General features: G+C 55.4%; 7 protein-coding genes across 7 annotated transcripts; 4 read left to right on the forward strand and 3 right to left on the reverse strand.

Moving 5' to 3' along the window:
- Window positions 1-638: 638 nt before the first annotated feature.
- ISF_02181 (histone acetyltransferase MYST2) lies at window positions 639-2,610 on the reverse strand (the record flags this gene model as incomplete). Its single annotated transcript, XM_018845788.1, has 2 exons — window positions 639-1,496; window positions 1,552-2,610. The coding sequence occupies 2 exons, from the start codon at window positions 2,608-2,610 to the stop codon at window positions 639-641; spliced, it is 1,917 nt and encodes a 638-aa protein (XP_018707511.1).
- A 787-nt stretch (window positions 2,611-3,397) lies between these two features.
- ISF_02182 (26S proteasome non-ATPase regulatory subunit 3) lies at window positions 3,398-5,265 on the reverse strand (the record flags this gene model as incomplete). Its single annotated transcript, XM_018845789.1, has 3 exons — window positions 3,398-3,541; window positions 3,601-4,919; window positions 5,007-5,265. 3 exons carry the CDS (start codon window positions 5,263-5,265, stop codon window positions 3,398-3,400), a joined length of 1,722 nt encoding a protein of 573 aa, XP_018707512.1.
- A 1,418-nt stretch (window positions 5,266-6,683) lies between these two features.
- On the forward strand, window positions 6,684-8,130 carry ISF_02183 (hypothetical protein; the record flags this gene model as incomplete). Its single annotated transcript, XM_018845790.1, has 3 exons — window positions 6,684-7,047; window positions 7,107-7,306; window positions 7,363-8,130. 3 exons carry the CDS (start codon window positions 6,684-6,686, stop codon window positions 8,128-8,130), a joined length of 1,332 nt encoding a protein of 443 aa, XP_018707513.1.
- A 751-nt stretch (window positions 8,131-8,881) lies between these two features.
- Window positions 8,882-10,783, forward strand: ISF_02184 (cytochrome P450 monooxygenase; the record flags this gene model as incomplete). The annotated part of the gene is made up of 2 exons (XM_018845791.1): window positions 8,882-9,994; window positions 10,061-10,783. 2 exons carry the CDS (start codon window positions 8,882-8,884, stop codon window positions 10,781-10,783), a joined length of 1,836 nt encoding a protein of 611 aa, XP_018707514.1.
- A 448-nt stretch (window positions 10,784-11,231) lies between these two features.
- ISF_02185 (transcription initiation factor TFIID subunit 12) lies at window positions 11,232-13,370 on the reverse strand (the record flags this gene model as incomplete). The annotated part of the gene is made up of 2 exons (XM_018845792.1): window positions 11,232-11,486; window positions 11,568-13,370. The coding sequence occupies 2 exons, from the start codon at window positions 13,368-13,370 to the stop codon at window positions 11,232-11,234; spliced, it is 2,058 nt and encodes a 685-aa protein (XP_018707515.1).
- A 4,345-nt stretch (window positions 13,371-17,715) lies between these two features.
- ISF_02186 (hypothetical protein) lies at window positions 17,716-19,224 on the forward strand (the record flags this gene model as incomplete). The annotated part of the gene is made up of 1 exon (XM_018845793.1): window positions 17,716-19,224. The coding sequence occupies one exon, from the start codon at window positions 17,716-17,718 to the stop codon at window positions 19,222-19,224; it is 1,509 nt and encodes a 502-aa protein (XP_018707516.1).
- Window positions 19,225-20,014: 790 nt separating this feature from the next.
- ISF_02187 (DASH complex, subunit Spc34) lies at window positions 20,015-20,886 on the forward strand (the record flags this gene model as incomplete). Its single annotated transcript, XM_018845794.1, has 2 exons — window positions 20,015-20,079; window positions 20,157-20,886. The coding sequence occupies 2 exons, from the start codon at window positions 20,015-20,017 to the stop codon at window positions 20,884-20,886; spliced, it is 795 nt and encodes a 264-aa protein (XP_018707517.1).
- Between the last annotated feature and the right edge of the window lie 18 nt (window positions 20,887-20,904).

The following is a 20,904-nucleotide window of genomic DNA, read 5'->3' on the forward strand; positions in this document are numbered from 1 at the left end:
GGTGGCTTCAGAGCCCTTTGGCTACCCTTTGGACCCCGCACTTCTTCAACAATCAGTAACATCGGAGCAGCCAAATAAAAGATGCGACTAGAACTCGGCAGTAAGAGGAAGAGCAAATGATCGAACAACAAAAAAAGACTACTATTTTCCCAATTTTGAAGAGTTGCTTCTGCCCGAGATATCTCATGGCTGCATGCATAGCCGGCAAGTTGCTGCATTACGGCTTGGCCATTAGTAGACAGGCGCCGTTCTCGTCGATCGCATGACCGGTTGGACCTTGAACGACGTATTTTCACTTATCGGAAGGAGAACATTGCCGTCTTAAAGATGTACGACGGGGTGACCGTGGAGGGGCAGGAGAACGTGCTCGGCATCCTGCCGGGCCTCATTACCGTCATCGACGCGCAAAACGGCGAGGCCACCGGCATTCCCGAGTACCGTGATCATTGAAAGCGGATATGTTTTTTTTAAGATTCGTACCTTTAAATCATGTCTCATAATTCTTCAAAGCCAAATGCAAATGCCGTGCAAACAACTCCGTGCCAACCTACAATCAGGGTATCAAATAAAGAATGCCAACACCAAATAGAAATGCACAACGTCCGAAGTTTCCAACAACACCCTCTATTAATGACCGCTCATTCCACCGTGACATCTCGAGTCTTCAGCGCATAGCCCTCCGCAAACGCAGTCGCGTCACACGTCTTTTCCAAGTCGATCCGGTGCTGCGCGACATAACGTCGGATCTGCTCCTTGTCCACGCGCACACGCGGGACAGGCTTTCCCAGTTCCATGTGCACAGGCGATTTGGGCACAGGAGGAGGAGGCGGCGGTGGTACCGGGGTCGCGTGCTTCTTCTTCCTGGGTTTCTCTTCGGTGTGCTCGTAGCTCGCCTCGTCCGCCTTGGCCAACTCATCCTGCTCCTCTACCTCGTTCGTGTCTTCTCGCATAACCGGCTTTCCGAGGCCGACACCGGCGTCTTCCAGGATGCCCATGTCGCGAAGGACACCGAGGCAGTCCTCAGGCGTGATCCACGTAGCGTCACTGCAGTCGTTGACGTCGACCATGAGCTCCATGCCGGGCGGTGGAATCTGGGGTACCTCGAGGCTCAATAGCCACCGCGCGATCTCGCCCGACCAGAACCTCTTATACCCCTTCTTCCCTAAATCAGAAATGGGCTTCTCAGGGCCGCCGAGGATACCTTCTCGTCGTGAAATCTCATACGAGACACCCATGAGAAGTGCACCTAGGCCCTTGCGTTGCCACGGCGGAAAGACCAAGATGCACGCCAGATTGTTATTGTCCCACGACATCTTTTCCTTGGAAAAGAATCCAGTCACTTGCGGGACGGGGGCCTCAGGGGCCTCATTGCCCACTGGTGGTTTGAATGGGGGTGTGTACACTAATAAGAAATAGTTGAAGCCAGTCACGTCAAAAAACACCGACTTGTTGTCAAGAAATAGCTTGGCAAAAAGTGACAGGTTTTGACAAAACAACTGCAAGAGTTAGCACAATGTTAGAACGTGCGTAGATCAACGCTGTTGCACTCACTCTGTCAACTTCTCCGTCCACCTCCCAGACACTCCATTCGCCTTCGTCCTGCACAATCTGCTCCATGTATCGCACTCCACCGTCACCTCGGCGCTTCTTAGGGCCAGGGCCTTTTCCGTCATGTGCTACACGAATCTTGCGACGACCTCGGGGATGAGTATACACCCGCTTGCCGGGGACACGGCCTTTGAGCTCGCAGGACCGGACATGACCCCACCAAGCCACAAGTTCTTTGGCGTACTTGAAGCAGCTGGGACAAACGTACAGTCTCTCGAGCATGGGGGCTTGCTCGCGATCCTTCCTGCCATAGGTTTTACCCGGTTCGGCAGTGTTGTCCTTGCCCCCATTTCTCGCGTTCCCAGAAGTGTCGCCCAGCACCTCCTTCCCGTAGTAGCTGGGATACCATGTCTTGAAGCAGAGGTTGCCAAGAACGACCTTGTCAATGTTGCGATCGGCACTGAGCGGCGGCTTGCCGGCAGCGGCCAGCTTCGGGGGCTTCGGGGGCAGCACGGGAGTGACGTTGGAAGGACTCGACGCCATGTCGATTCGAGATGCCGTCGCAAGGTAGCCGTGGTGGTTGGGCAGTGAGGATGTTGGCAATCTGCCTTTTTGGTGTGGGAACGCGATGTGATATGGAGTCTCCGGGGAGACGAGGGCAGACGGGCGCACATCCCCCTTTCCCGTATCGCCGCCCATCACACGGGCGTCTCGTCTGGGAAACAGTGGCGACTCGAGGTGCACTGGTCCGCCGGGGGCCGACGGCACGGGGGGCAGCGGCACGCGTGTGGCGGGCGGGCTCCTGGGCCACACACCGCCAGGCTTGGGAGGCGAGGGTGCTTGTCCCGGGACGATGGGAAGGGGCACAGGCGTGGCGACGGGAGCGGCGGCGACGGCAGCCGGCTTGGGCGGGCTGGAAACCGGTATCGCAGGTGGGTATACGGGCGTCTGTCGCGTGGTACCGGCACGGGTGACGGCGGATGGTGACTGCGCGCTGGGGTCGATCGTCGGTGGTTGCGTTACCTGTGCTGCTTCTCCAGGTCGTCTTCGCTTGGGGGGCATGTTCTTAAAGCCTCTCCGGAAAGAGGGAGGTGGTCCGGGGGGGTCGCAGGGGTGATTTAATTTTCTGGTTTTTTATTCGGCAAAATGCCACCATTGACGACAACCGATGCCAAAACGGGTGGGCGGTGGAGGATGGGCGGGAAAGCAAACGTATTTTACGGTATTGTGACTGGTTCTCCTGCTGGCACAGCCGTGCGTTGTGGTTAGGTAGCCTGCTGGCTGCTGGTGCTGGTGGGTGTGGGGATTGGCGGTCTATACAAGCATCTGTTGTTGTTGAGGAGGTTCGTTCGTGAGAGCGCGGTCGACTCGTCGCCGGCCTCTCTGTCGTTCTGTGTCAAAATGGTTCGAGATCCAGGCTGGACAGACATGGCCAGAACGCGACCCGAGGGAGGCGCGGCGCCGTCCTCTCATGGCTCTCGCATTACTATGGCGCGCGTCACGTGCAATTGGTGTTTGTCGTGGATTGGGAAGGTGCAACTCCATCTCATTCCAATCCATCAAGATTCTTGTGTCACAAATCACATAGACCTGGGAGTGTTTATTTTGATATCTCATATGCTGCCGCCGCTGCCTCGCCTCCCACTCTTCTCTAGTTGTATCATTCCTCAACCACGACCATAGCTAGTACAAGTGCGAAGACATCAATCAGCTGCCTTCCATCCTCTCCCACCACTCACCGACCAATGCAGATCAGATAACACATGGGTGTATGCAGGGAGCAACCGAATTTCCGCACCCACCCCATGCATGCGACTGTATTAAAGCGTGCAAGAACGAATACCTATCTCTACATCCCCTCAAAATCACCGCCTAGGTCCTCGTCATCGAGGTCCCCCTCTTGTATCTCCTTGGCCATCTCGCGCTCGCGCTCTCGAGCTTCTTGCGCATTCTTGAGCTCCAAACGGTGCTGGTTCATGGGGAACTGCATAGCCTGATTTTCTATAGTTAGCCGTTATGACCATTTGACACTTCGAACAATCATCATCTTACCTTGACACTCTCGTCATGGAGAGCGAGGCACGCCCGAATGCGATCATGGAATGCCTCACCGGGTTCTCTCGTAGCATACACATCACCAACCTCCTTGCTCTTCATGTAACCGTGTTCGCGATCCAAAGTGGCCTCAATAACGCCGTCGCGAATGGCCTTGGCGACGATATATTCAGCACTCTCCTCACTTCCAAGATGCAGACGAATGCAAATGTCGCGCAGAGAGATGCGCGAGTATGACAGCGACATCATGCGGATACCAGTCTTTATGACGTTTTGTCTCAAGCGCAGGATGAGAGAATATGTGCCGTCGCGGCGGAAGGTATCAGCGTGATCGGCAATAGCAATCTCGAACTCCTCCAAATTACCGACGCGGACGGCCTGGACCAGGAGGAAGTACGGGTGCAGGGCATCCTCAAGGGCAGGTTGGCGGAAGGTGGCGCGGTCAGGAATGTCTCCCATGAGCAGCTCAACTACCATAAGTAGCTTGGTAGCGGTCTGGGAAAATCCAACGGCACAGTTACTCGAAGGTGCCTTACGAGTGGCCGCGGTAAGATGCTCGTGAGCTTCGGTATATCGCAGTTGGATGGCTCGGATGCGACCGAGGTAGTACAGGAATCGGGCGACCTGGTTGTTGACGGCGTTTTCGGGGAACTGAGTGTGCGAAACAAGGAGATCGGCCTGGTTGATGTGAGAAGTGAGGAGGTAGTTTCTCAGCAGCAGCACAATGACAGAGGCTTGAGTGTCGATATCCTTGCGTAGGACAGCTGTGCGGAGAGCCGAGAGCAGAGTCGGGCGGATGGCAACAATGGGGGACTCTGGCGAAGGTGGCAGGGGCCCAATGTGCTCGCAGAAGATAGAATAATAAAAGTAGACCTTGGAGGAAAGCGAGTCTAACGTGCGACGGTTCAAGGACTGGACGCGCTCAACAAGCTGCTCGGAAAACGCAGCGCCCTTCTGATACTGCTTGGCATCAAAGAGGTAGACCTGGACAAGGATACCGAGGAAGATGTCAATTTCGGGAATGATTTCCTTTGTCTCCTTCTTGGCCCCATTCTTGGCAGGCTTGGAGTCCGAGTCAATATCCATCTCGCTGAGGGCCTTGAGGGGAATGCTCTCGCGGCCGACAGCAACAAGGAGAGACTTGGCAACATTTCCGGAGGCGACGGTGGCCGGGAAGGTATCGACAATGGCCTGAGAGATAACGTCGGGGTTCAGGCGCTTTCGGAGCAGGGAAATGGATCGAAGAGCTCGGAGAGAGAATCTGGCATCGAAGAGGGCGACGGCGCGGTCTAGCAGGGCAAAATTGCTCTTGATGTCTGCGGCGGAGGAGGGAGGGTTAGATTAACGATCGGAAAGGGCGCGCAGGGCATCATGATGATGGTAATGAATGATTTGCAGCATACCTGTGACAGTCTGCTGAGTAGGGTCGACCTGCTCAACGGCCTCCTCATCACCCATTGTCACGTCACCATCAGCGTCGGCAGCGCGATTAGCAGTGCCCTTCTTGGCCTTGGGTGGGGGGACGACAACGGTCATTTCGTCATCGGCGTCCTTTGGGGACTTTTTGCCTTTGGATTTGCTGGCGTCCTTTATCTCGGTATCTTTGCGAATGCCGTTTTGGACAGGCTTCTTGCCGTTGCCGGAAGGCGTCTTGCTAGGCATGGCGCTCTGGAGCTCAACTCAGTGGCGCGCGGTAGGGCAGTTCAGGGCGAGCAAAGCAAGGCGCGACGAAAGCCGTTGACGAAGTGGGCGTTTTTGGTGATGGAGGCAGCGACAAGAGAACGCTCGTGATGCGAACGAGGCGGGCGCGCTTACGGGGATTAGGCTGGCCAGGCAGCGTCAGCGTGGGTGGCCTGGGCAGCAGGGTTGTTCTGTTTCGTTGTCCCCGTGGCGAAAAACGAGGAAGCTATTGCGGGCGGGCGCAATGCAGGCAGATTGGCAGCGAAGGTACGGAAATGGTGCAGACTAGCGATTGGCGTTGTAGATGGCGAGAGACAATCGCAGAGGCGATTGTTGAGTGCTGAGACGTCAATGGAGATGATGCATTGATTACGGCGCTGGTGTGCTAGAGAAGGTTCGAGCTGGCAAAAGGATGGAGGAGCACGGGCCAACAAGAGTCGCGCTGGCGCTAGCGATATGGCAACTGACCATCCATGACCAGAAGCTCTAACAAATTTTAGGCGACAGAGGCACGCGTGGCACAGAGCAAGCACTCCGGGCCTGGAGGTACAAAGGTACTTATTCGTTGCTGCTGACCTAAGCAGCCCAGTTACAACAACACCTAACTAGGTAGGTAACTACAACTAACTACCCTGTTAACTTAGAGTAGTGCACTCATAATTTGGAAGCTCAGTATCTTTTTATTTTTTATTTCTGTTTCTTTAGACACTGCCAGTTTTGATGTCGCTGTACTCTGTCAGTATCATGTACAATGTCTATTGCTCGCAATGCGTCCTCGCCATCATGCAGGACACCGCAAGCTGCCCGTGGCCAGGTTCAAATATTCCACCTCCTTACAGTGCAGCTTTTTGCCAACCCTTTGAAAAAGTGTCCTATTTGCAAGAGATATATCTGTCACTGAATCCCGCAATATGTACAGGCCAGGACAGAAGTCCTTTTACGGCTTGGATAAGTCTACATTATGCGCCGGTACAAGCTAATCAAGTTTACTTTAGTTTTGTTGCAAACCCTCGCAACTTGTTTAAATCTAGAGTGTGTCCTGGAACAAGCTAATCAATTTGACCTTCTTCGCCACGAGCTTAACATACTTTATTTTGAGAAGGAATTGATATGACTGATCTGTCTTTTTTTCTTCCTTTACTGTTATGTTTTGGTATATTTTTTTTATTGTCAATATTTATATTTTTCATCTCCCCATCTTCCTCAACTTCCTCCCCTGCTTCCTTTCCCCAGTCAAGTCCGTATCCCAAATCGGCTTCCTATCCCAAGTCAACTTCCTCTTTACAGCAATCTCCCCTTCCAGTCAACTTCTTCTCTCCAGCTTTCTCTCCGGGCGTTCTCTCACAGGGTTCCATCCCCAGTCAACTTCCTCTTTCCAGTGCACACGGTCGACCGCAAATATGACTTCCAGCGAAACTGCAGAGGGCATTGCGCTTCTGGCCAAGCATTTCTGCGATGATAAGGATGTTCACCCTGAAGAAATCAGCTTCCTGAGGAGAATGCTTCTTTCCAACCAGGAGCGTGTCCAGCCGATGACCACGGACCCAGAGGAGCAAGAATCTAAAGTCCAATTAATCCGTGCAATTCAACTCCGGTATTGCGGAAGCCGTAACCGACGCAATAACAATGAAGAACGCATATTTCGCGAAATTCACTTCGCTGGCCTGTTTGTTTTGCCAAAGGCAGAGCTGCAGGCTTTGGCACGAGACCACATCAACGAAATCAACAACTACCTGGGCCACTGCCTCCCTGTCGTCAAGCAAAGTAGGTGGATGGCGTTCTCGTCAGGCCTTCAAAGTTCAACTTCTAACTCACGAACTCAGTTGTGTTCGGGCTCGACGAAAACGGAGCACATCCGAAGGACTACGACTCTGACGCTGATTCAAGTGCCGAATCCGACGACGACGACGACGAGAGTGGTCCTCCTACTCCCAGTTCAAGTAGCACATTCGACGACGCCGTCCTTTACATGACTTATAAACCGGAACTTCGTCTTCGTCGCTTACCGGGACTCCTAGCAGAGGTAATTTTATTATATAGTTGCTCTGATGTGTCTTTGATAGCTAAAGCCTTTGTTAGACGATGGCTCACAATGACGGATGCGTCCTTTCTGGAGCACGGAATCCTGTGGAAATTGCCCACATATTCGCCCTCGAATCTTCCAACACCAGCTACGCTATTAATACCCTGAAAGCGTTGTGGCACTCTACTCAACGCATGTTCGGTCCTGAAATCACAGCTACAGTGTCAGAATTTTTATTCCGTGAGCCTGGAGCTGCTGATGAGTCGTGGAACACTATTTGTCTATCGAGATCTCTACATCGCGCCTGGGACCTGAATCTGTTCGGTCTTGAGCCGCTACCCGAACAGCCAAAACCTCATACAATCCGGGTGCGCCTTGAATGGTTCTGCGAAAGGCATGGGCAAAAATGGAAGCGAGAAGTCGAACCTTCCACAAAACTCTTGACCGAGCTAGCCGAAGACGTAGCTTTTCACCGCGAGTTTATAGCGCAGTACGAGACGAATGTTGTAACGGGTCGACGTCTGTTGACAGACAACATTTACGAGATCAAGGGCCTCACTGCTTATGAGCGATCCGGCATGGTTGCGGCACTGGCTGCGAGGTGGCGTGCCCAGGTTGTACTATTTACCGCCGGGGCCGCTGGGATGCCTGGAGATATGATTGACTATGTAAATCATGAGGAGGATGACGTTGTCAAAATGATGGCCCACCTAGCTGAGCAAGCCTCGACGGATGTCTTTAATGAGTTTGCCCGCAGTGTCCTGCCGGAAAAGGTATCACAGGTCGGAGCGGCGCTACTAGACGGTGACAATACCACTATGTAGGGTATGTATGTAGGTTGTTAGGGGGTTTGGTGGTAGTGGTGGTGGTATCAATGATGGCAGTAATGTTAATATTGAGAGTGGAATGGATAATGTGTTGCAAGTTGTTGTCCTATCCGAGACCTGGAATTGAGCATTGGTTCGCTAATTCTTTTTCCTGTTTCTGACTCTAAAGACAAGGCCCTTCCCCCGTGCAATAACTTATCAGCGCGTGTTATATAGCGACTCTCCCCACTACACCACCGACCAATACGCGTATACAAAGCACAGGCTAGTAAGAAGAGCACCTGCAAACTTCCCGATTACAACTCTATCATACCAAACACTCGCCTCACTATCTTCATCCATCCACCAGTCAAACTAGCTCCCATTCATCATCAACCGGGGTGTCGGAGATCACACACGTCTCCCCCCCTCCACAATCAACCAATCTAGCACCAACCTAAACGTGGCTTACTCTCTCCCCACCATCATTCCGCCATGACGCCGTGGCTCTCGGCCTTTTTTGTTTGCTCTCTCCTGGGTAGCTCTGACGGGAGCTTCGGGCCATAGTAACCGCCCGCCCGCGGCCAGATCAGCTCCGCCTTATCTCGATGCTTTTCCTCCTCATCAACCTTTCACTTTCTTCTTCAGCCTAGATGGAGCGTAGTCCAATGGCCCTCGCCGCGTGATTACCACCACCACCAAGACCCGGGCTGCCTTCTCCGATCCCATCGCCAATCCCGGTGAGCGACTGCCGGCCAGCCCGCCAGCAATGTCTCTCCACATCGCCAGCCTCATCCCTGCCACTGCAGCCTCATCGCTATTACCCTCCGCCGCGGCTTGCCAAACGCTGATCCTGACCCTTCTCATCGCCATCGCCGCCCTCTTCGCCCTCCGAGAATGGCTGCTCCCGCGGGCCCTGCCCGGCATCCCACACAATGCCGTCGCCACGCGGTCCCTCCTCGGCGACGTCATGGCTATCCAGCGCGAGATGCCCGACAACATCAGCGAGTGGGTGGTCCGCCAAGGCGCGCGCCACGCCAGCCCCGTCTACCAGGTCTTCCTCGTGCCCTTTGGCCGCCCCTTCGTCGTCGTCTCCGACTTCCGCGAAGCCCAGGACATCCTTGTCCGCCGCGCCCACGAGTTTGACCGCTCCGACCTCGCCATCGCCCTGCTGCGCGGCGAGATGCCCAGCTTCCACGCCTGCCTCAAGACCGGCCCCCTCTGGTCCGCTCGCCGCCGCCTCCTCCAAGACCTCATGTCCCCGGCCTTTTTGCACGGCGTCGCCGCTCCCAACATGTACGCCGGCGCCTGCCGCCTGCTCGAGCTCTGGCGCGTCAAGCGCCGCATAGCCGGCACCGGACGGCCCTTTGCCGCTGCGCTGGATTTGAGCTACGCGACCCTCGACGCCCTCTACGAGTTTGGCTACGGTGACGGCACCGACGAGCGCGCCCTGGCAGAACAGCTCAAGCTGCTCGGCAGCCTCAGCGAGGAGGCGCAAAATGCCATCCGTGGCAGCGCAGCCCCGACGGAGCCCGTCGATTTTCCGCGTGCGCCGCTCGCCCCGGCCATGGACGCCATGCTCCGAACAATGGAGAACATTCCCACCGTCGCCGTCACGGGCTTTCCGGACATTGTCTGGCGGGTGCTGGCCTGGTTCCCGCGCGTGCGGCGGCTGCGCGCGCTCAAGGATCAGTTCATCAGGGATCAGGTCGATAAGGCAGTCGATCGGCTGAGCAAGGCTGGTGAAGAAGGAGAAGACGACGACATGGGCGGCTACTCCAAGCTCAAGTGCGCCCTGGATCTGATCCTCCTCCGCGAGCGGGCACTGGCTAAGAAGGAAAATCGCACGCCCGTCTACTGGTCAAAAACGCTCAAAGACGAAGTAAGCTGCCTGCCGCCTCTCTCTTTCCCTCTTCCCTTTGCCCTCCTTACTGACATGAATCTGTAGATGTTTGGCTTCGTCACCGGCGGCCATGAGACGTCCGCCAACGTCCTGGCCTGGGGCGTCAAGTTCCTGGCCGACCACCCGGCGCACCAGTCCGCGCTGCGCGCGCGCCTCCGCGCCGCGCACCCCGCCGCTGTCGCCGAGGGGCGCTTCCCGACGCACGCCGAGATCACCACCCGCCACGTGCCGTTCTTGCTCGCCTGCACCGAGGAGATCCTGCGCTGCGCGCACGCGACCTCCATGACAGACCGGCAGGCCACCGCCGATACCGTCGTCCTCGGGCACCCCATCCCGCGCGGCACCACCGTCGTCCTCGTCAACAAGGGACCTGGCTACACGGAGCCGAACCTGCCCATCGACGAGTCGCGGCGCAGCGCAAGCGCCCAGAAAGCACTGGCCGAGCGGCCGGATGCGGGCTGCTACCGGATGCGCAGCGACGAGCGCGACATGGGCGAGTTCAACCCCCGTCGGTGGCTGGTTCCCGGACCAGAGGACGGAGACGGGGAGGAGTTCGACGCTGCGGCGTATCCGACCATCCCGTTCGGTCTCGGCCCCCGCGGCTGCTTCGGCCGCAGGATGGTGTACGTCCAGTTCCGGCAGCTGCTTACGCTGCTGGTGTGGCAGTTTGAGCTCCTGCCGTGCCCCAAGGCGCTCTCGGGCTATGACGCCGTGCAGGTCCTGACCAACAAGCCGCGGCGGTGCTACGTCGCGCTGAAAGAGCTGTGAAGAAAAGGAAAGGGAAAAATAGAAAAGCGAATGGCTTTCTTCTTGTACATATACTTCAGGGGACTCGTATATGAAAACGGGCAACCCCAAGCACATATTAATGACAGCACGCACTGTATATCTAGACAAGTAGAAGCAAACTTAACCATCAATTGGCTCTACGACAGAAGCAAGGATAGAGTACAACTGAAAGCACAGAGCATTCAAACTGAGCGTGAAGCCCCGCCTGGAATAGAGAATGACAGTGAAGAGAGGTTTCTAACAGCAGGAAAGGGTCAATAAAACTTGGTACCGGGAAAAAATCCCGACCTTTCCCCCAAACGCCTTCATATAAACAGTAATCACACTCCAAAAAAGTAGGTACAAGCCGCCCTCGAGGATATTAATCTGTAATTCATCATTTTCCATTGTCATTATCGCCCCCTTCGCTCCATCTGGTCCCCTTCCCTTACTCTCCCTTGCCGGGCATGACCTTGGCGGCCTGGACGGCGCTCATCTTGGCGATCCAGCCGGGGGCGGGCTGCACCTTGCGGACGGTGCGCAGCTCGTCCGACGAGTAGCCGGGGACGCGGATGTTATACGTGCGCTCGAGGACAAGCTGAATGTCGCGGATCTCAAGAACCTTGGAGCCGCGTTCCTTAGAGTTGCGGCACGCCGCGTGGAGCACGTTGTCGACGAAACTGTCAGCCATGTTCAGGACGCTCTGTAGAAACATCGCAGGTTAGCATAAAAAAAAATCATAACTAGTGTTTTTGAGACTGAGTTGAGTCTCTTTTCTTCGTACCTCTTCCACCTCGGGCGTGAGAAGGTTGCTGTCAGAGCTGCCCTCGGACGGTGCGCCACAGACCTGTCGCACCAACTCGTCAAGCTTTTTCTTGCTGAGCACGTGGTCGCCTTCGGCATCGTGGCTGTAGGCGGGGACCTTGGCCATGGCTGGCTGGTTCATGACACCGCCGAGGATGCCGCCACCTTGGGAAATAGTCGGCCGGCCGGCGGCGACGCCACCGCCGAGGGTCACCCCCTGGGGAACCGCTGTCGAGCGCTCGGGCAACGCCTTCTGGATTGGCATCTTGGACTGGAGGGAGGTGGCCGGCTGCTGCTGGGACTGCGAGGGGTGCGCGTGCGAGTGGCCCTGCGACTGCTGTTGTTGCAAAGGCTGAGCGGCCGTATTGGCGCCGGCAGTGTTCGGGGTGCTGGTGCCTGGAGTTGGTGTACCTGTGGCTTGCTGCTGCTGCTGTTGCTGTTGCGCCGCCGCTGCCGCCGCCGCCGCCTGTTGCTGTTGAGATTGCTGCTGCTGGGCAACCTGCTGTTGCTGCTGCTGTTGCTGCTGCTGCTGCGTTGCAAGAGCAGTGTTTGCAGGCTGAGCGGCAGCGCGTTGGTTTGCAAGTGACATGGCAGCTGAGTGACTCAAGGCCCGACTTGGGCCGCCGGGTGCTTGCGCGTTCGCATTTTGCGGTGTGCCCACTCGTGCGGCACCTTGGGCGGGTGTTTGTACCTGCGCGTTGGCGAGGGCTGTGTTGACGGGAGCCGGCTGCTGGGGCTCTTGTTTAATCGTTGCACCACCCTGAGCTGCTGCCGCGCCCTGGGCCAGGCGAGCCTGTTGTTGTTGTTGTTGTTGTTGTTGTGGCGTCGGGGTATTTGTCGCTGGTGATTGTTGCTGACCAGCAATTTGTTGCTGATTCCTGGCGGCTTCAACCGCGGCATTGACCGACGCCGTAACATTTTGGTTTTGCTGTGTAGGTGTTGCTGCGCCGTTGGCCTTGTTTTGGGCAGCGCCTGCATTGGCGTTCTGGTTGAGTCCATCCTGCTGCTTCCTCACAGTCTCGATCCACTTTTGGCCGTTGCTGTGCAATTCCAGCTGCTTCTCTCTATGTTCACGGTACTGGCGCAGCTCTTCATCCTTCATCGGGTTGCCAGCCTGCGCGCGCTCATTGAATATTTTGTCCATGGCAGCAACCTTGCTCTTCGCGGCGTCCATAGTCATGAGCGCTCTTCCATAGCGCACCTTTAAATCTTCAACCCACCTTGCAGCATCAGCAGGGGACTTTTCAGAAAGATGGTGCGGGGCCTTGAACGTCATTTTGTTGACGAAGGCCATGAAACGTTCCGGGACCTTAGCCTGGGTGAGAGCGGCAGTTATCGAAGGTTTCTCACCGGCCGTAGTCTGGCCGGCCGTGGCGGTCCCTCCATTGGCAACACCCGCCGGCTTCTCCGTAGCCGCTGTCGCCTGTTGGGCTGGCTTTGGCTGTGCTGCAGTCTGTTGCTGCTGGCTGGCGGCCTGTCCCTGAGGGCGCTGGGCAGCGACTTGTTGTCCTTGCTGCTGCTGGGCCTGTACTCGACGGCTTTGAATCTTACTTATAAGCATTCGGGAGAACTCGATAATTTTGCTGCGAGCCGCCATATGCTCTGGGCTGTTGGGCGGGGAACTATTCATGCGGGCCCAGAGTCCCGAGACGCCCTGTTCGTATTTGGCCTTTTCTTCGTCGCTCAGTAGAGGGAGGTTTTTTATTTGTGATGGCTGATACATGGGCTGAGGGCGCGACTGGGGCTGGCCAGCCTGGCCGACTTGGCCCCCAGCGTTATTCATGTCGTCGGTGCGAGGCTTCTTCGATCGTGGAGTAGGGACGCGACGCGTGGGTTCGGGGTGTTTGGTAAGGGGCTTTCCAATAGAACCAGTCGGCAAACTGACGTGTGGGATTCTTGTTGCACCCGTAGGATGGTTTTACGTATTGCGTGATGGGTAGTTGTATGGCGCATGCGTAGTCGTGATGAGAATAATCCGTACAAGGCCTGAGGATGGTCTACCGCTCGGCTGGTGTTTAGACAGCGCAAAAGCCGGATAATTGTACGGCCCTTTGCTGAATCAGCAAGGCAGCACGGCGACAGCCTTGCAGGCGGATTGTTAGGGCTGCCGCCAATGATTTAGGTATCTGCTAACATGCTAGCTACAGCAGTGTCTATGGCGTGGCCGCCCATATCTTTAGCCGCAACTCCACTAACCTCTACCCCGGTTTCGCAGAGCGCTGAACTGCCTCTATGTAGTTACCTGTTAGCCTGGACTTTGCGGTGTCCAGGGTGAGGCTCGCTATTCCTCGAGGGCAGACGTCAGCAAGGTGCATTTATCGCTTCGTAGTTGGTAAGTTCATCCCAGAGCCCTTGCACTGCATGAGCATCGCAGACTGTCTCCCGCAAACACTGCACCTCCATCATCCGGGGTAGCGTGTGAGTGGTGGGTTGGAACCTGGAACGGCACCTCGAGTTCTGCTATCCCGGGAGTGTTCATCGAACCATGCACTTGCATTGTCACCAGTGACGATCAACAGCTAGGGAATGGCCCGGGTAGAGCGGATTCGCGCACGAATCGATGCACCTCGAAGCCATCAGAGGCAGTTTGCTCGTGGTTCGCTCGTGAGGTGGCATCCGGCTTGACCCCGCTACACAACGCCATGCGGCAAGCACTCGCATGCCGCCAACATGCCTACCTGCCAGACATTGACTTATTAGGTGATGGCTGTGTCGGAGCCGAGCCATATATGGTGTTTAGGTGATTTATTGTCTCTATATTGCGGAGTAGGCATGTATTTGCGTTTCCTTCTAGCGTGGAGCATTGTGCCCCTTGTATTATCGTGGCCCTGGTCTAAATAACGCAACCCGTGGGAGATCAAGGTCGCCTCTACGTCGTCCTCCTGCAACAAGAGAAGCGCTTTGTAGAGAATTGGTTAAAATCGCGCCGTGTTGAATCACTGGAGTCACAATGGTGGAAGACGTCCTAAGTCTTATCGAAACCCATGGCTGATGCGACGTCAGAGGGCTGCATCTGCATGTGAAAGGTGCATGGCCATGGCGTAGACGGCTGGGGCAACCGTGCTAGCATTGTCTATCAGGATTCCCAACACGCATCTGTTTTGAGCAAGTTCGGGCCTGGATAGAGTTGGAAGCTGGCAGAAGTACTCATGTGCGTTCCATGCGTGGAGCTTCGTGGCTTGGTCAGACTTTTGCGCCATCATACTTCATGATGTTGGTGGATGCCCGAAAGTCGAAGGTTGAAAATAATGAAGTTGTTTTTCCTCTCAGTTTTCTTTTTTTAAACCCCTTGTAACAGAAATCCCGACTGTGTGGAATACATGCCCTATCGGGATAATAAAAAGCCTCCATTATGTTGTTGGACATGCTGGTAGGTGGTAGGTACGTAAGCACGCGATATCAGCCCCAGAGCATTTACACAGGGCATACGGCACATTGCCAATTTCGAACAAGGGCCAATCCATTGTTCCAGAAGGCTTGTGTAATTATATTTCAGCAATAGCATGGAGCAGAAAGGGGAACTTGGCCAAGATGGACGGCGCCGACGGGATTCCATCCCTACATGGCCATGATGCCCCTCTCGCGCAGAGGTGCATTAGGCTCATGCTGGAATCCCTGCTGGCCTTTCTCGAGCACGGAGAAGATGGACGGACGGGTTACCTTCTTTTTCAGGTGCAGCAGAAAATTTTCTCGGCTGTTCTGGAAGTAGCGCCAAGTGGATTGGATTGTTGTGCATAGCTGGGGTGGCTGGTCTGAAGAATGAGTTTCTGGGTGCCTGAGAGGGTGAGGAGGGAAGTAAAAAGGGGAGACGACGAGCCTGCAACACATGCGTGAGAAGCATTGATGCCCAACGGGAGCAGATGATGCACAGCATAGACGCCGCTGGATGGGGGCTCGGCGGGCGCAGGTACGGGGAGCAGGTTTGTCTTATTACGGAGCGGCCATACTAGTTGGAAAATCAGCTAGTCAGTAATAAGAGACAAGGGATAGACGAGTGATGTTTTTTTGTCAGATTATTTTTATTAATTCTTCTTTGCCCTCTGTCTGGTCCTGCGAAGCTAGCCAGAGAGGTGGTTGAAGCGCAAACAGGCGACCCATAAAGGACGGGACGAGGGGACGCCTGCATATAAGATGTCGGGGAGCTGCCAGCGCGTGGGACAGAGTCGCTTTTCACGTTTGTACACAAAGCTTCCTTTGCAAGTACGAGGCCATTCGCTTCTTTCGTGCGTCCTCCCTTCGCTCTGTTTGGCGCTGTCTCGTTGACGCTGGGCTGTTATCGGCATCATCGCCGAGAGGACGACAACAGCAGCCAGCAAACTTGTCTCAGGCGGCTGCACCGTCCATCCATCGGAATCCAGACCGTCGGGCCGGACAGCCACGCGCAGGACGGGACGTTGGAAGAAAATCCGAAACGTCGGCGGCGAGAAGTAAGAAAGCCTGGTACGAGGTACGTGACTGGTGGGCTGGAGTGTGAGGCATTGGCGGCTGAGTGTTTTGGAAATCTGACATTTGATTGCAGAGGTTGGCGTGACGTTGAGTCAGCAGGCAGCTTGTGTGCGTCCGCCCAAGGCTGGATTCTCAGGGCATTAAGGACTGCTTTACAGTGGGAAATTGGTCATGGTATAGCGGTCCGTCCCCTATAACACACCCCGACAGCCTCCGATACGAAAGCAAACCCCCCTATAATAAGCGCACTCCTGGTGAGCTGAGCTGATCCAATCAATCAATCCTTGCTCCTCGTCAGTCATCACCGCCCTGGTCTGTCTTGCCCTGGCTTCTTTTTTTCCCTTTCTCTTTTTTCCCTCTCTTTTTATTTTCTTGGGATATTGCTCCAGTCCCTCCTCACCAGCTTGCTATTTTCTTTCCCTCCTCATCAACCCTCTTCATCGTTTATTCTCGCCAAGAAAAGCTATTTTCGGCACAATTGCTATTGTTTCCTCGACGAGGGCCCATCACCTATTTTATATCCCCCTTGTGGTTGTATTAGCAGTAGCGGCTTCTCCGTTAGAGCCTTGCTTGCTGCCCTTCCTTGCTCTGTCCTCCTCGAGCATTTCATTCACAGTCAGCCCTCTCTCTTTCCAAGGGCCAAGGCGCACAGCACCACACACACCGTCCGTTTGAAGCCTTCGTCTCACCCGCCACAAAACACCATATACCACCACTACACCCAGACCAAGACGGCACCAGATCGTCACGGCACTATCTTTTTGGACCCGGCCTTTTTCGAATCAAGGCTCATCAGTAGGCTGATTTGAATCCATCCACGACGGAACTCAGCTCAGCCCGGTGAGAGACAGACCATCAAACAACTCTCTCCCATCTTGAGCTCTTCTCTTGTGCGCAGCAAACGGGACTTGCTGAACACACACCACCCACACACATCATCATTCCTATTCCAAGGAACATCGAGAGAAAGCAGCAGCATCGCCAGCAGCAGACGCCTTGGTCATCGCTGCTCTCCAGCCACACCCCCTTACTGTCCCCCGATTATCATGACCACCGTCGCAAACCGCATACTCGCTTCTTCTCCGCTCTGGCGGTTCATACTCGGGACCTGGACTCCCTGACTTGACTCCTTGATTCCCTCACTCCCTGGCCAGCCTCCCTGACTCGACCGCAACTTGCCCTCCATAGGTACTCTCCCGCACCGTTGCCTATAGCGCTCCTCTCGCCGCCCCTCTCTGGCGCATGCACATGCATTGGACCATAGACGACTAAGGCCAATCACCAATTCTCTTCATTCAGGCACTGCAACGTGCCAGTTTATACGTTATTTTTTAAGCTGCGCTGCACTGCAGTTGCCGGCATAGTGCAATTCCCCGCCCTGCCCGCGGCGGTCAGTTTTCATCCCATATCATTGTTTGCTGTGGCGCGCTGTTGCCTTGCTGCTGCCTAGGTACTCTGTGTGACTCTTAACACCACCTGCTTTGACACCGCACATACCCGCCGTGAGCGAGTACACCAGCCGAGTTCACGACGCCGCAGCATATCAACACGCGTTTTATATCCGTTTTATATTTACCGAGGATCGAATTGGCAATCGCCCATCCCCAGACTTCCTTGACCAAGTTTGCTGAATTTCTCCCATTTCTATTGCCGAGAGAGACCCCAACCGCATCACCATCACCATGCCCGCTCCCAAAGGCGGTCGACGCCAGCCCGGCATGCCCAACCTCAACTTGAGTCACCAGCGGCTTCAGCGGAGCAAATCTCAGGCTGACCCGACCTCTCCTCCACATACGCCTACTGCATCGCCGCAAAAGACGCGTAAGAGACAGTCAGCGTTTGGCCAAGCTTCCCGTGCCGCTCCGATGGACCCTCGCATCCAACCCGTTGGCAACGGCCACCAGTTTAGCTATCAGCCCTTTATCGGGCCAGAACAGCTCAGCCCTCGCTCTCCATCCTCATCTGAAGCCGCAGATGAATCTGATGACGACGATGATTCATCCCAGGAGGAGGAGGAGGAGGTTCAACATGGCCCGCCCAAGGCCCCATCGCCTTTGGCTGCATCCGATGCCCAATCGTCCGAAGAGGATTCTGGCTCGGATGACGATGCGGAGGATGAAGACGATGAAGACGATGAAGAGGACGACGACGAGGAAGATCAGAAAGTGACCAAAAAAGTACAGGACACTCAATTGAACAATGACACAACTCAGTCAGCAATCTCTCCGGTCGGCAGAATAGTGCAAATGGAGGATATTGAGGATGATGACGAAGATGATGAAGAGGAGGAGGAAGAGGAAGAGGAGGAGGAGGAGGAGGAGGAGGAGGAAGACGATGAGCCGCTACAAGACTTCAAACTTAACCATGATGCAGCATGGCCACCAATCTCTCCGATCGGAAGAACCGTGCATATGGAAGACATTGAAGAAGAAGATGATGAGGAAGAGGATGATGAGGACGAAAATGATGATGGTGATGATGAAGACGAGGATGATGAGGAAGAGGGAGAGGAAGACGAGGACAAGGATGAGGATGATAGCGACGCCAATGGGGAAAACATGCCACCAACCATGGAATCGCCCGTTCATGCCGCCGTCATCACTTCCACGACCACCATCGGCGACTTTGTTCTCGAAGATATGGATCCAATGGACAGTGACAATGGCCTGTCTGTCTTAGATCCAGATGAAATTGAGTCCAAGAGCAGCCGATCGAGCTCCAAGCACAGAAACGACAATGCATCCAAATTCGAGCACAGAGAGTTGCCCATCAGGATGATGCAAGATTTGAAAAATCTTAACTGCAGTCACGAAGCGTCGGATGAAGAGGCGGAAGCGGAAGCGGAGCAGGACACGGAAGAAGCCGCCTTTTACAAATGGCAGCAGTACATGCGCCGGCGGCGGCTCAGCATTTCGAGCAGCATCACTGGCAAGCGCACATTCAGCGAGCGCAGCGAATCGGACGACTCGGACGACGCCGGCCTTGACGTGAACGAAGTCGGCTCCAGTGCTCGTCGCATGAGGAAGCGGATGCACCGTGGCAGCTTGCTATTCCAGGACCCTCCCGAGCCGCGAATTGACGAGCTCGAGGAGCCCAACTCGAGCGAGGACGAGTACATTACCACCCAGCAGTTCGGTATGGAGCTGCCCTACTGGACGATTGAGATTAACGAAATGGAAGATTCGCAATGAGGATTGAATTGATACCCGGTAGCTCACAATTGGCAGCATTTGAAGACAGTTTCCTGACAATGTTTTCTTGGCTGGGCCATAGCTTGGCAACATACATGGTGGGAAAGCTTCTTGTTTTGGATAAAATGATGGATAGACATCGGCTGCATTACCGTCCCAGGTTCCTGTTGTGTGCCGGCGCTTCCCTCGCGGGATGGGGTTGTTCATGGTCACGTTGAAAAAATGCGAATATTTGAAGGAAAGATGATAAGATATGGCTGCCATGAACATGTTTGGATTTTCAGTTATTTTTGTTTCGCATTTAGATAGGATAGACATAGACTGGGTAAGCGTTGCATACTCTTTGTAGCTTGAGGCCAGGGGATGGGTCCAGGCATGACGAATGTTATTTCAAACTTGGGGTTGAAATTGGAGATGAAGTCATTTCTTATTTTGACAGTGTTCATAATCCGTACGCGGAATCATTTACAGCTTTATCATCAGTTAGCCTGTTGATGCTGTTTAAATAGTTGGTGTCGAGATAGACCATGCCCACTGAGTGCAGTGGGACGCGTGATGTCGCACGTACAACTGAATACCCCCACGCCATGTTTTGATCCCCGCCAAACTGCCGTTTCCCAACTTCCTCTTCAGCGCCTATCAACCTCGATCTTGTCCTACTTTGGCTCTGAGGAGTACTGCTCAAGCAAGAATATCAATTCAACGCGAAAAGCACTGCCAACTCAAAATAGGCCGTCGATCCCGCTCCAGTAACGTCCGCTCAGTGTTGCGCGTCGCGACAAACAGCACCATGTCACACCTCGGCTCCCATCTAGAGCAAATCAGCTATTCCTGCCAGGGAATTGACTCTCTCCCGTACGATACCGATCGAGAATTCCTCAATCTCCCCATTGTCCCCGGAAAGAACGCTCGCTCACCTCATACCCTGCCAGCTTCCCGCCGCCCAAAATCTTCGCCAACGCGCTCCTCTCCCAGCAGCACGACATCACCTCCCTGATCCGCGATACCGAGGCCCACGAGCGCGCCCTCTTCTCCGTGCCTCCCCCTCCCCCTCCCCCCGTCAACCACGCCAAGCGCGGCGCCGCCGCCTCCGAGCACGACGACGACAAGCCTAAGCCGGCTAAGCGCCGCCAGACCGTCTTCAACGTGACCGCTGGCGGCGACGTGACCACCGGCGCCCCTTCCACGAGTCGAGTGCAGCAGCAGCAACAGCAGCAGCCGCGCAAGCACACGGCGGTGGCGGCGGTGCTGGGCGGGGATATGCACGAGCGGCTGCGGCGCGGGGCGTCGGGGGGAGGGGAGGTGGACGTGGAGGTGTTGCTGCGCGGGGCGGAGACGCTGTGCGGCGTGTACGAGCTGCCGGGCGCGAGGGAGAGGATCGCGTCGCTAAGGGCAAAGTACAGGAACGGGCGGGACACGGCGCGCTACTACGAGGGCAAGGTGGCGGAGCAGGCGGCGCAGCTGGCGAGCCTGAGCAGGGAGTGGCAGGGGGAGGGGGAGGCGGTGGAGGAGGAAGAGGAGGAGGATTGGAGGGAGGCGTGGATGGAGGAGGATCTGAAGAGGGAAGAGGAGGAGGCGTGGGAGATGGAGAGGAAGAAGAGGGAGCTGCAAGCGAGACTACAGGCGATGGAACAGGACCTCGGCGGGCTGAGGCGGATGTAAGACTGTATGAGATGTGAG

The sequence above is a fragment of the Cordyceps fumosorosea genome, assembly GCF_001636725.1.
Source record: "Cordyceps fumosorosea ARSEF 2679 chromosome Unknown scaffold_3, whole genome shotgun sequence".
Taxonomy (NCBI): Eukaryota; Fungi; Ascomycota; class Sordariomycetes; order Hypocreales; family Cordycipitaceae; genus Cordyceps; species Cordyceps fumosorosea.